The sequence below is a fragment of the Aedes albopictus genome, chromosome 3, assembly GCF_035046485.1.
Source record: "Aedes albopictus strain Foshan chromosome 3, AalbF5, whole genome shotgun sequence".
Taxonomy (NCBI): domain Eukaryota; kingdom Metazoa; phylum Arthropoda; class Insecta; order Diptera; family Culicidae; genus Aedes; species Aedes albopictus.
In genome coordinates this window covers 30,751,363-30,765,178 of record NC_085138.1, presented here as the reverse complement: position 1 = coordinate 30,765,178, position 13,816 = coordinate 30,751,363, and the positions used below count along the sequence as shown (strand labels likewise).

General features: G+C 38.3%; 1 protein-coding gene across 1 annotated transcript in view; it reads right to left on the bottom strand.

Annotated features, from left to right (window-relative positions):
• Positions 1-13,816, bottom strand: part of LOC109419187 (RNA-binding protein asd-2) — a 395,970-nt gene that overhangs the window by 306,584 nt on the left and 75,570 nt on the right. The window contains exon 2 of the mRNA XM_029867103.2: positions 10,735-11,541. Within this exon, the coding sequence (XP_029722963.1) occupies positions 10,735-10,825 (91 nt within the window). The 5' untranslated portion in view covers positions 10,826-11,541. The remainder of the gene's footprint in view (positions 1-10,734; positions 11,542-13,816) is intronic.

Below are 13,816 nucleotides of genomic sequence, written 5' to 3'. Positions count from 1 at the left end.
AAGCAAGGGATGTGACCTATTTTGCCCCAATTCATTCTTATTTTCATGTTTCGTTGCCAAATTTGACCAGTTAGCATATGAAGGTCTCCGTTGATGATCTACATCCATTATTATTCTAGCAAAGATTATCCGCAACAAATATGGTACATTTTCATGCTGCCCATATCACAATAATGTCCCATTTTACCCCATATTCCCTAAAAATTGAAAAAATAGTTTGGATAGGTTTTCAAGCTGTTTTCGAAGTTTCCATGCAAATTATGTCTATCACGATTCAAATACTTTTAAGAAATGAGATAAAGTTGATCTCCACCATGTAAAAACACGGAATGTGACCTATTGTGCTCCAGTTCAGTCTAATTTTCATGTTTCGGTGCAAAACTTGACCAAAAAACATATTAATGCAACTGTTGCTGATCTATATCTTTTAAAAACGCTCAATACTATAGAAAAGATAATTTGATATGAGGGAGGAACATTACCGTGCTGTTAAGACCCCACATACCATAAACATGATAAAAATTATGTTTCTCCATAGTTGTTAGAGCTACTTTTATATCCTTCAAATAAAGAATAATAAAGATGTTAATAAGACCAAGGCTTATGCAGTCTCTCACCAAAAAAAAGAAAAAAAAATCCCTGAACAACTCAATTGCATGCACACGTTTTCTTGATTCGCGTCGCCACGTTTATGTCCTAGATAGACTTGATTTCCACCATGGCAAAGCACGAAGTGTGATCTATTTTACTCCAATTTGGATATGGATGAGGACGTTTCGGAAAATACATCCGAATCTGATAACAGTGATCTTGAAGATTGTTAAGATAATTAAAAAAAGTAGGATTAGGTTGTAAATATTTTTTTTTAAATTTTCCTATCTGCTACATACATGCGGAATTAACTGAATTGAATCCTCGATATTCTATAATAAAAACAAGCATCTCGATATTCTATAAACAACAGGGACAGCATGGCGCTCTTTCTAAATCTGTAGCAATTTCCAGAAACTTTCAATGCTTCTTCGAGAATCAACAGCATGAAAATGTTTAAATTTGGCAACGAAACATGAAAATTAGAATGAATTGGGGCAAAACAGGTCACATCCCTTGCTCATCCATGGTAAAATGAACTCTATCTAGTTTTATTTAAGAGTATTTGCATCATAATTGCATGTTATTGCATGAAAACTTCGAAAACAGCTTGAAAGTATATGGAAAAACTAATTTTTCATAGTTTTGAAGGAATATGGGGCAAAATGGAACATTATCGTGATATGGGCAACTTGACAATGCTCCACCCTCGTGTTGGATAATCTTTGCTAAAATATTGAACGTTTTTCATGGATGTAGATCATCAGCGGAGATCTTCATATGCTTTCCGGACATATTTGGCACCGAAACATCAAAATTAGAGTGAATTGGGGCAAAATAGGTCACATCTCGTGCTCTTCCATGGTGAAAAACAACTCTATCTATTTTTTTTTAATGAGTATTTGCATCATGATTGCTATGATTTGCATGGAAGCTTCGAATACATCATGAGAACTTAAAAAAACTCATTTTAATAGATTTTAAGGAATATGGGGCAAAATGGGACATTATAGTGATATGGGCAACATGAAAATGTTCCACCCTCATTGTGGATCATCTTCGCTGAAATATTGGACTTTTTTTATAGATACAGATCGTTAGCGGAGATCTTCATATGCTTTTTGGTAAAATTTAGCACCGAAACATGAAAATAAGGGAGAATTGGGGCAAAGTAAGCCACAACTCGTGCTCTACCATGGTGGAAATCAACTCTATCCAGTTGTTTAAGAATAATTGCATCATGATTACTATGATTTGAATGGAAACATCGAAAATTACTTGAAAATCCATGGATAAAACTAGTTTTTTTTCATAATTAATAAGTAGTGTGGGGCAAAATGGGGCGTTATAGTGATCTGGTCAGCACGGAAATGTTCCACTTCAATTGAGAACAACCTCTACTATAGTGTTTAACATTTTCCCGGGTTATATGTCGGCGGCAGAGGTTTATCTTTGATACTTTGTTATGTTTTGCATAAAAATAGTGCAAAAAAGGGCAAAATGGGGCGAAATGGGACCTTTCCCGTGGTCTGCACAAAACGAGACCACCACCATTCGATTCGATTGAAATAGGTAATTGATGCTTTTCCAAATCAGCGGCTTCTAAAAGTTGCGATTTTGGGTCCATTTTTTCCCACTGTGTGATGGTTGTTAACAACCGGAAGTCGGAGCAGCAAGCGATGATCAGTGTAGACGATTGCATTATCACGTCAATGCGGAAGTGATGATCGACGATAAGCTCACCTTCGGTAGCTTTCGCAGCTATTGTGGCACTGTCCCGGATGATGTTCAATAGCTCTGCGGTATACCTACGCCAGTAAGCGTCAGCTTCTGGCTAGTGTCGCTACGTCCATACTAAGATATGGTGGCCCGGCGAGGGGCACGGAGCTAAGTACCGAAGTGCGGTGGTAAGCTGGAAGTATTTATAGGCTGATGTGCCTGAGGGTTGCGAGCGCGTACCGTACCGTGTCACACGATGTGCTCTGATTCATCACTAATATGGTGCCTCGGTATCCTAATCGAGAAGGACATAGAGTGCACTGAAATGCCAGACAATTCACTATGCAACATGGCAGTCCAAGGATCGATCTGCTCCTGGAGTATAAATGCACTATCATCACGTGGCAGAATTCTTATATATAAGATTATAATCTTACATGAGGTAACAGGGATAAGACGCTTATCTATATATATAAAAATGAGTTTGAAGTCCCTTTGAGGCAACAAAAGTCACGAACGGCTGAACTGATCAGCATGACTCTTGCACGGTTCGATTCGTATTCGTGGTGGCTGTGTTTATATGTAATAAAAAGTTACGAAAATCAACTAAAAAGTAGAACAACTGTGAAAGTAATGATTTTTCATGAATCGAGAAGAAATTCAACAGGATCGAAATGAAACCAATCTAGAGTGCTGTGCTAAAATGACCTCCACAGTTGTCAAACCACTTCAACCTGGCAAGACAAAGTTTGCCGGGACAGCTAGTTTCTAATGAATTCGTCGCAAAATTTGAGACATAATAATTTTCACAGAATTCTCCAGTAAACGGAATCCAAACTTAAATTTAGCTATTCCAAACATTTCCGATGAATCCGTCACGTGTGGGCGCCACTCATCATTATTCAAAACCGCTACATGCCTCGCCGCAATCAATTCGAAAGACGCCACTTGACTGCTCATCACGTGTCCCACGATGCGAAGACGGAAATCGTTATGATTATTTACATTTCCTTGTAGAACCGGCCGTCGTCTTCGTCTTCGTTGCCATCGGAAGCTTACACAGGGCTTTCGAACAAATATTGAAATATGCCGTTCCGGCCGTACTGCATACACTTGAGTTGAATTCCGGGTGGAATTGCTTCCGAGGAACATGCGAAAGGAAAGGCACAAGCACAAGTGTGTCGTTTCTGAGCTCCCCAAACATTGCCACAGTAAATCCCCGAGAAACTGGCTGGAATCGCCGCTTTTGTGTACACTTCTGACTTGGAAGTGAACGCCTCTCACGCCCCATCATCAGGACTCAGGAGGAACGTGGGCACAACGAACAGACGAGGTTACTCACAAGATGTTTGCATTCCGTGACAAACAAGTAGGTACCTACCGTACCGATAGGGCGTTGGAGGTTGGGTCTCATCAAGCAGACCGTCGTCGTCGCTTCGTGCTTGTCAGGAATTTGAAGGCAACAACAGAAAATTGATGTTGCTACTACCGTTTGTTTTCGTTGGGAGCCATTGGAGCAGTGGATGTCAGTGAGGCTCGATATTTTAAGAATTCCGGGATTTCCTAGGAATTTTGAATTAGCGCAAGAGCACGTGCGATTGCATGTGGATCCTTTCTATCGATAAAGATAACAAATTGTCAGGATGCGAGCATACAGTATGACCTAGAAACACGGGCGTAGGCAGAGGGGGCAGGGGGGGGCGTGGCCACACCGCCCCCCCCCCTCTGGTCGCCAGATTTAGTTTTTGATATCGAGCCAACTCAAAGATTATCCAAAGTTCCAGAGTTCCAGAAAAATATCTCAAAAATTTAATATTCTAATATTTTTAAATTTTAAATTAATGTTTTTATCCACAATTATCAAACCTTTTTTACTCGAAAAGAACAGGAAATTTCGCCAAATATTTCTCCAAGAGAACCACTTCAATTTTATCTTAGTTTTTTTTATCAAATAACAAGCTTGGTTGAATGGCCAAATTTTGTGATGTTTATTTATGGAATACAAAAACAGTATGCCAGATTTTCCCGATATGCCGGAACCGGTTCCGGTAAGGAAAAAGAAGGACTTTGTAGAACCATATACTGATATAGAGTGCATTTATGTGCTACTGCAACACGAATTTTCACTAGAATTCAATTCAAAGAAACGTCATGCTAAGAGCAAAATACCTGGGATTTCTTTACAAATACAGGGGATGGCCAAAATGTTTGGGATAGGTAACTTTTTTTCTCCCACATAAAAATTCAACATGCTTCTCATAGAGTGCATCAAAAAATCTCAAATTTTGACTGCATGTCAACCTATTATATGTGCATCATGGCGATTGATTAATTTTTCGCGAAGTTTGATCCGTTCGGGTAAAACACTATTATTTAGAAAACTAATTTTTGAACTGTCATATTTTGGAAACCAGTTAACCGAATTGAATGAATTTTTAAACGTTTATCAACAATATATTGATACTTAATACGACGTTATAAAATGTAATATTTTCTCACGGGGAATTAAGTTATACCGGGTTGAGATTTTTACCCATATAGAGGAAAATAAATCAAATTTACAATACCACACAAAAATTACTAAATGTGTTCTACCTTCAATCTAAATAAGCTCTAATATATCTGATTAGAGATAACTTGAGAACAGCAGTGGAAAATCTTTGGATATCAACACTAAAATTTATTGACATTGATGTAAAAAAAAATACATTTTTTCGAGAAAAATGTAAAAAGTGTCAATCCATGATAACTTTTTTCAACGTTTAAAAAATACCTATGTTTTAATAGTTTGTGAAGCAACTACATATTGTTAATGGACATTCAAAATTTTATTCAATTCGGTTCACTGGTTTCCAAGATATGACACCTCAAAAATGAGATGTCTAAAAAATTGTGTTTTAGCCGAACGGTTCTAACTTTGTAAAACATTAATCAATCGAGCCCAAATTTGTACCAAAGATGCACATATAATAGGTTGACAAACAGTCAAAATTTGAGATTTTTTGATGCACTCTATGAAAAGTTATAGCATGTTGAACTTTTTTGTGAGAGAAAAAAAAGTTGCCTATCCCAAAATTTTGGCCATCCCCTGTACTTTCAAAGACACCTTCAGAAATTCCTTTAGACATTTATTCAAAAACTTTTTCAGGGATTCTTTCAGAAATTCCACAAGGGACTTCTCCAGGAGTTTCTCCTTCGTGAATTCTTCCATGGGCATCTTGCAGGGTTCTGAAAGTGATTGTTTCAAGATTTGTTTCAAGAAATGCACCAAGAATTCCTCCCACGATTTCTTCAGATTTTTTTTTACAGATACTTCTGCAAGGATGCATCGACGAATTTCTACAGGATTTTTTCCATAGCTTCCTTCAGTGATTCCATCATAGATTGCACCAGATTTTTTTTCAAGAATTAATATTTTGGTTTCACCAGATATTCCTCTGGGAATTTATCCTGAGATATCTATAGAGGAGTAGGAATATCTTCCAGAAACCCTTACAGGAAATTTTATCGGAGATAAGCTAAAACATAATCCAGAAGTTCCTTAAAACATTGTACAAAACAATCTTTTTTGAATCCATGCAATCCATCCATGCATCCCACAATAATTCGACCAAAAATCATTGGAGACATGGATTCCTCCATATTTTTCCAACAGAAATTCTTCCAGGATTTTTTAAAGAATGTTTTCCTGGGATTTTCTAAGGAATTCCTCACAGGATTGCTTCCGAGATTCTTCATGGGTTTTCTTCAGGAATTCCTCCAGGGATTCTCCCGGGATTCTCCCGGGAATTTCTTCTGTGTTTCTTCCCGGAACAACTCCTCGGTTTATTTAAAAATTCCTCCGACGATTCCCTCAGGAACACTTTTTAAGGAATTCCTCTTGGAATTCTTTCAGGAACTCCTCCAGTAATTAATCCAGTAGTTCCTCCAGGGACTGTTTAGGGGTTCCCTTAGGAATGCCTCTAGGAATTGCTTCCGGGATTCCTCCTGGAGTTTCTTCAGGAGTTCCTACAGAGATTCCTTCAGGAACTGCTACAGGGATTCGTCAAGGATTACCTCCAATGAATCTTCTTGAAATTCCTTCAGGATTTCTCCAAGGATTCCATCTGCAAATTCTTCAGGAATTCTTCCTGGGATTCCTACAGGAATTTCTCAAGGGATTCCTCCATGAATTTCTACAGAGATTTCTCCAGGAATTGTTCCAGGGATTCCTTTGGGAATGGCTGCCGAGATTCATCTAAAAATCATCCATGGATTCCTTCAGAAATGCCTCTAGAGATTCCTCCAGAAACTCCTCCAGGAACTCTTCTAGAGATTCCTCCTGGTGTATTTCCAGAGATTCCTCCGTCAATCCCTACAGGCATTTCTCTAGGATATTTTCCAGGGATTCCTCCAAGATTTTCTGCAGGGCTTAATTCTGGAAATCCTTCCATGATTCTTTCTGGAACTTATTTTAAAAATTCCTACAAAGATTCTCCCAGGAACTCTTCTTAAGATTCCTTCAGGGATTCCTCCTTGAATTCTTTAAGGAACTCCTCCAGGAAATAATTCAGTATTTCCTCCAGGAACTGTTTAGGAATTGCCTTAGGAATTCCTTCTCTTCGAAGGATTCTTCCAGAATTTCTCCAAGAATTCCATCTGCGATTTCTTCAGGAATTATTCCTGGTATTTCTCTACGATTTTTGAAGAGATTCATCCACAAATTTCTTCAGCAATTCCTCTAAGATTTTTCCCAAGGATCCCTCTGGGAATTCCTGCAGGGGTTTCTCTAAAAATTCCTCCAGGAGTTCATCTATCGATTCCTCCAGAAACTCCGCCCGAAAATCTTCAAGAGATTTCTTCAGGAGTTTCTCTGGAAATTTCTTCAGGAATTCCTTCAGGTATTCTTCTAGGATATCCTCCAGGGATCCATCCAAGAATTCCTACAAGATTTTTTTTTCATAGATTCCTCCAAAAAATCCTCCAGGTTTTCTTCAATGCATTCCTTCAGGACTTCCTACAGGCATTTCTCCAGAGATTCCTCTAGTTATGCTTCCGGGATTCTTCCAAGAATTGCACCAATAATTAATTAATAAATTAGGCCGAAACGTCGGGCAATGCCAATTTAATCGTTTGGATTCCCTGGACTGAGAAAGCCAAAATCTCCAAAACATTAAACTTCCAGTCGAAAATCTTACACAAAGTTAATACAGAAATTTATCCAGAAAATCTTCAAGGGATTCCTCCAGGGATATTATCCAGAGACTCGTACAATAATTCATTAAAAGATTTCTTCATGAATTACTTCAGGGAATCCTCCAAGAATTCTACCAGCAATTCTCCTAGGCATTCTTCCAGGAAAGTTTCCAGTGAGTCCTCCTTGGATTCTTGCAGAGATTGCTCCACGATTTTTTTCAGCGACTCTTCCAGGAATTGCTTCAGGGATTCCTCCAGGAATTCCCCAGGAGTTCTTTCAGGAGCTTCTCCTGGGATTCCTTCTAAAATTCAGTCAGGCATTTCTCCAGGATTTCATCCAGGAATTTCTTCAGGGTCTAGTCGAGGAATTTCACCAGGAATTTCTTCAGAAATTTCTTCAATAATTCTTCCAGGATTTACTCTAGGAACACGTTCAAGATTTTTTTCAGGAATTCCTACAAGAATTCTTGCAGATTTTCCTCCAGAAATTGCTGCATGGATTTCTCCAGGATGTTCTTTTGGGATTTTTGCAAGGATTTCTCCACTAACTTCTCCAAGAATTCCCCCAGAGATTCCTTCAGAAATTCTTTCGAGGATTTCTTCAGAAATTTCTCTAGAAATTCCTCCAGGAATTTATCAAGGGATTTTTACAGAAATTTCTCCCAGATTTCCTCTAGAGTTTCCCTCAGAAATTCATCCAGTAATTGTTGCAAGAAAGATTCTTCCAAGAATTTATTCAAGAATTCCTGCAGCAATTCTCAAAGGAAACCCTCCAGGAATTCCTCCAGGTGTTCCTCCAGGAACTCCTCCAGGAAATTCCCCTGGAATTACCCCAAGAATTTCATCAGGAATTCGTCCAGTAATTTCTCAAGTAATTGATCCAGGAATTGCTCCTGATGATCCTTTAGAAATCATGTCAGCAATTTCTCCAGGATTTTTTTTATAGAAATTTTTCCAGGAAATTCTTCAGGAATACCTTCAGGAATTTTTCAGGGATTCCACCAGGTATTTTTAAAGAAATTTCTCCTGAGATTATTTCATGAATCGCTTCAGAGATTCCTCCAGGGATTTTACCGTGAATATCCCCAGGAATTTCCCCAGGGATTCCTTCAGGAAATCCTCAAGAAGTTCCTCTAAGGATTCATCCAGTAAATCCTCTAGGGGTTTCTTCCGAAATTCTTCCAGGAAAATCTCCAGGTATTCCTCTTGGAATTCCTCTAGAGATTCCCCCAGGAATACCACGGGAATACCTCTAGGAATTCTTCTAGGCATTCCTCCAGGATTTTATCCAGGGATTTCTCCAGGAACTCCTCCTGAAATTCCTCCAGAAATTACCCCAGCACATCCTTCATAAGTTTTGTTTGCAATTCATCTAGGCATTTCTCCAGGAATATCTCCTGAGATTCCATCAGGAATCCCCTCAAGAATTTCTCCAGAGATTCCTGCATGAATTTCTCCAGGGATTTTCCTATGGATTCCTCCAGGAAGTCCTTCGAAGATTCCTCCAGGAAATCATCCAATAGTTCCTCCAAGGATTCTTCCAGGAAATCCTCTAAGGACTTCTTCAGAAATTTTTCCAGGATGAGAACTTCCTGGAACACCTTCAGGAATTTTTAAGGGATTCCCCCAAATATTCCTCCAGGGATTTCTCTACGAATTTCTTCAAGGATTCCCGCTGGGATTTCTTCAGAAATTCTATCGAGGATTTCTCCAGAAATTCTGCCCCAGGAGTTTCCTAAGGGATTTTTTAGATATAATTTCTCTGGAGATTCCTCTAGAACTTCATCCAGTAATTCTTCCAAGAATTTCTCTAGGGATTCCTCCAGCAATTCACGCAGAAATATCTTTAGGAATTCCTCCAGGATTTTATCCAGGAATTCCTGCAGGAAATATCCCAGGATTTTTTTCAGGAATTCCTCCCGGAAATTCTCTAGGAATTGCTCCTGGACATCCTTCAGAAATCATGTCAGCAATTTCTCCAGGAATTTATTTAGAAAATCCTTAAAGTATTTCTTTAGAGTCCTCCCAGAAAATCCTCCAGGAATACTATCAGGATTTTTCCAGGGATTCCTCCAGACATTCCTCCGGGAATTCCTTCAGAGATTCGCCCAAGAATTGCTTTAGGGGTTCCTCCAGGTAATTATCCTCCAGGGAATCCTCCAGAAATTTCTCCAAGGGTTCTTCCAGGAAATCTTCCTAGAATTTCTCAAGGAATATTTTCAGAAATTTCTTCAGCAATTCCTCCCAGAGCTCCTCCAGGAATTTCTCCAGAACTTTCTCCAGAGAATCCAGAAATTGATCTAGGATTTCTTCTAGGATTTCCTCACCAGATCTCTTCAGATATTTCTCTAGGTATTCGTCCCACAATTTATACAGGTATACTTTCAGAAATTTATCCAGAGATTCCTCCAGGCATCCCTGCAGGAATTGCTCCTGGGATTTTTCCAGGAATCTTCCAGGGATTGTTCCGGGAATTCCTCAAATTATTTCTTCAGAGATTCCTCTCAGGTTCTCTTCAAAAATTCATCCAGAACTTTCTTAGGAAATTTTAGAAATGCTACCTTAAAATTTCTCCAGGTTTACCTGATGATATTTTTTAATGATTTCAAGAATATCTAGAGGAATTCCTCCAGCAAATAGTATTGAAAGATAATTTAAAAAAGGACTCATACAGGAACCAGGTAATTTTAGTCCTAAAAATTCTTAATCTTCCAGAAATTGCTCACCGCTACCAGCACCACGTTGATTTATGTAGATCCAAGGAGTTCTTTTTAACGTATTGTACAAAATACAACAGCGTGACTGCTGAAGGAATAAAATAACGCTTTTAGAATATAATGTTATTATATTCAATTTCATCGTATTGCGTATGAATATGGAAGCTAGTATAGGCACAAATTTGCTAAGGGTGCTTGGCCTAACCCCCCCCCCCCCCCCCCTTGACCGAAAAGCTGGCTACGCCTTTGCCCAGAAAGCATAATAAGGACTTTGGTATGTGACCATCTCGGTAAAGTTACCTGTGATATTACTTATTTAGTTTTAAACAATTTCGTACAAGTTAAAGTTAAGTTCTAAGTTCATCGTTTCAGCAAACCACACATACCATCACTCCCGTCAAATCCCTCGTCACACATTTGACCCATCAATTAGCCTCAAATTCCACCCGACAAACTTCATAATCCCCATCCAGCCCACCAACAATACCAAGCATAACGGTGGTGGTGATGGTAGTGGTAGATAGCGACTCACCTGAACTGCTGTTGCTGTTGCGTGAGGACCGGTCATCGTGCAGGACCATACTGTTCTTCAGCATTCCATCCATTACGGTTGGTATTTCCATTGCACTTGTTTTCACGCTAAAACCTTGATCCAGACCTCTGACGAGGGGTTTCGTGGTAATTTGTGCTCCGTGTTTTTTTTCTTCACACCTATGGGGACACAGCTGTTGGTGTTGAATTCCACAATTCAATCTAATTTTTCCCCACCAATTATGAATGTATGCAAACCAAATTTTACAACTATACTTAACACTTTCTACTCGGTCACACACAACACTTCCACCGGACACACCTATTTCACAAAACAGACGAATAGGACACGTCCGAATTATGCACGGCTTCTGACGTGTGAAACCCACCGGGCAGGTATGTGAGAGTTGCTAATGGCTCTACTCTAGAACATGGACCCGGGTTCAACCGTCGATCTAATTAGCCAGCTGGTATGATGCTTTTATGCGGACACCCACCTACATAAGAAGCTTCTTGACTCTAATGATAAACACGTACACGGTAAAATGATGCAGAATCATGGATGTAGCTAAAACCTGTGTGCAAGGATTACGGTCACGTTCCACGTGGACTTCAATCAAGCTGGCGGGTCTAATGAGTTGCGTTGCGAGGGGTTCACCGTGCAAAAACTTTCCGGCAATTAGATGAGAAACTATTAATCCATTACCTACGAGGAATCGTGGGTTTTGTTTGTAGTTATCCTACTAGCGTTTTGCTTCGAGAATACAATTTCGTTGTAAATCAGAGCAGAGTTCAATTTGCACGAGACCTGAAAGTAGACAAAGAGAAGCAAACGTGTTATTAGTATAAGTATACATCAAATACAACATACTTTTGATCATTCCTCAAACATGCCTCAGAAAGAGAAGAACAAACGCCGTCCACGCTACACATATCAGTTCATAACTGATACTCGGTTCAAAAGATATAACATATTAAAACACAGAATAGCATGGATCGGGACGATATGATGAGGTTTCAAGTAGCTATCAATATGGTGCATTAAATACCTGCGCTAGTGCTTACATGATCAAGTATGGTTTTAATCACCATGAAGGCACGAAATTGATACGGAATTTCAGTAATCTCGATTAAATTAAGTATCTGGCTCCGTAAGAATTAAACTTGATATCCCTTTCGGGACGAACCAGCACAATCGTGCTGTTTTTCGGCATTGGTTTACACATTTTTTTCAATTGTTTTTTTCCTCAAAATATGTAATGTAAAAAATTTTTATGATCGAGTTATTACTTCAACTTGTATTTCTGAGCCTCAGCTTTGATTGGAATTGTTTATAAAAAAACGCCACAATAAGTTAAACAAAAAATAAACAATCACCCTAGAAATTGAAAAAAAATTATCTGTCGTATTTTTATAAATATTTGTTTAATCCAGATATGCAGACATAAAAATCGATAGAAAAAGAGTAGTTCGGCAAAACGGCGAAGAAAAAGTGGTGCTTTGTTGAAAAGCACAAGATTTCTGGGTGGTCAAAGTGGAACTAGCACAATTGTGCTATTCCGTCCCCAAGGCGGTCCAAGTTCCATCGGAAACTGCCTATTCTTAGGCGTTTTATGGTATAGAAGATTGATTTTAATTATTAAACCACTACAAAGTAAAACCTTGAAGGAAAATTTCAACCCAAGGAACACGATATCAGCTTGTACGAATTTTTATAAAGAACTTTGAATACTTAGGTGAATAATATTACACCATATTATCGGAATCATGAATTAGATTGGAACTAACACTTTGCAGTGATTTAATAATTACAATCAATCTTCTGTACCATAAAACGCCTAAAAGTAGGCAATTTTTAGCAATAACTTAGATAACATCGACCGGCTTGAGGACGGACCAGCACAATTGTTCTGGTCCTAATTTGACCCCAAAAAGTGCATAGGTGGATAAAGTAGCCGAAGTAAAGAAAGTTTTATTCTAGAAGACGTTAAGTTTAAAAGATAAAATTTGAGATAATCATTCTTTTACGGTCCGTCACGAAAGGGATATTGAACCAATGGAATGCAGCCAAATGATACGTCAAGCTAGTTAGATCCAACAGCAGATAAGATCTCAGAGAAATTACTGATGATGATGTTCTACATCGTGTGTTGATATAGGCTATAACTAAATATTTATGGGTGATGTGATGTGTTTCTTTCCTTATAGCAGTAAAATTTGTAATTGTTATTTATTTACTTGTTTGTTGGACAAAATCCATGGACAATTTCTCAGATTCTATCTAGGCATTTAATCGTAGATTGCACCAAATAATCCCTCTTGAATTTCTCTAGAAGTGCCCTCGAAATTTCCTTAGGTATTTTCTTATACCTTACCTTATTACCTTATAATTCTTTCAAGGATTCTCTAGAGTTGCTCTAAGACTCCTTGAAAATTTCTTCGATCATTTTGCCCAAGAACTTCTCTGTAAATCTTGAGGAACCACCAGTGATTTATCTAAAGTTTACTGAAAACAATACTTTCAGAATTTCCTTGAATTGAGGAAATCTTCCCAGTATTTTCACACAAATTCCACGATTATACAATTATGAATTTGCTCATGATTTCCTCCCTGAATTGCAATGATATTATTCCAAGAATTTCCTCAACAATTTTATTATGATTTTTCTCGCGGATTCCTACCAAATTTATACAAAGAATTCCTCAATCAACTTTGAAAGGTTCCTCCAAAAATCCCTTCTGGGATTTCCTGAGTGATTCTTCTACGAACTGCCTCAGAGATTCAACTGGGATATTTTCAGCAATTACCGCTAGGTTTTTTTTTAGAAATGCCCTAAGAAATTAATCCAGAAACTCCCTAAAATACTCGTCCGTGAATCTCATCAGGTATTAACACATAAATCCTTTAAGAAATCCCATAAGTAATTCCCACAGTATCGGACAATAAAAATGTACCAAAGCCGTTTTCCCATACAAACTAGTCAACTTTCGATTGCCATATCTCAGTTATTTCTCAACCGATTGTTTTCGGCCTTTCTGTGACGAACTACAAAACATTTCAATTTTTGAAAACTATTGAAAAA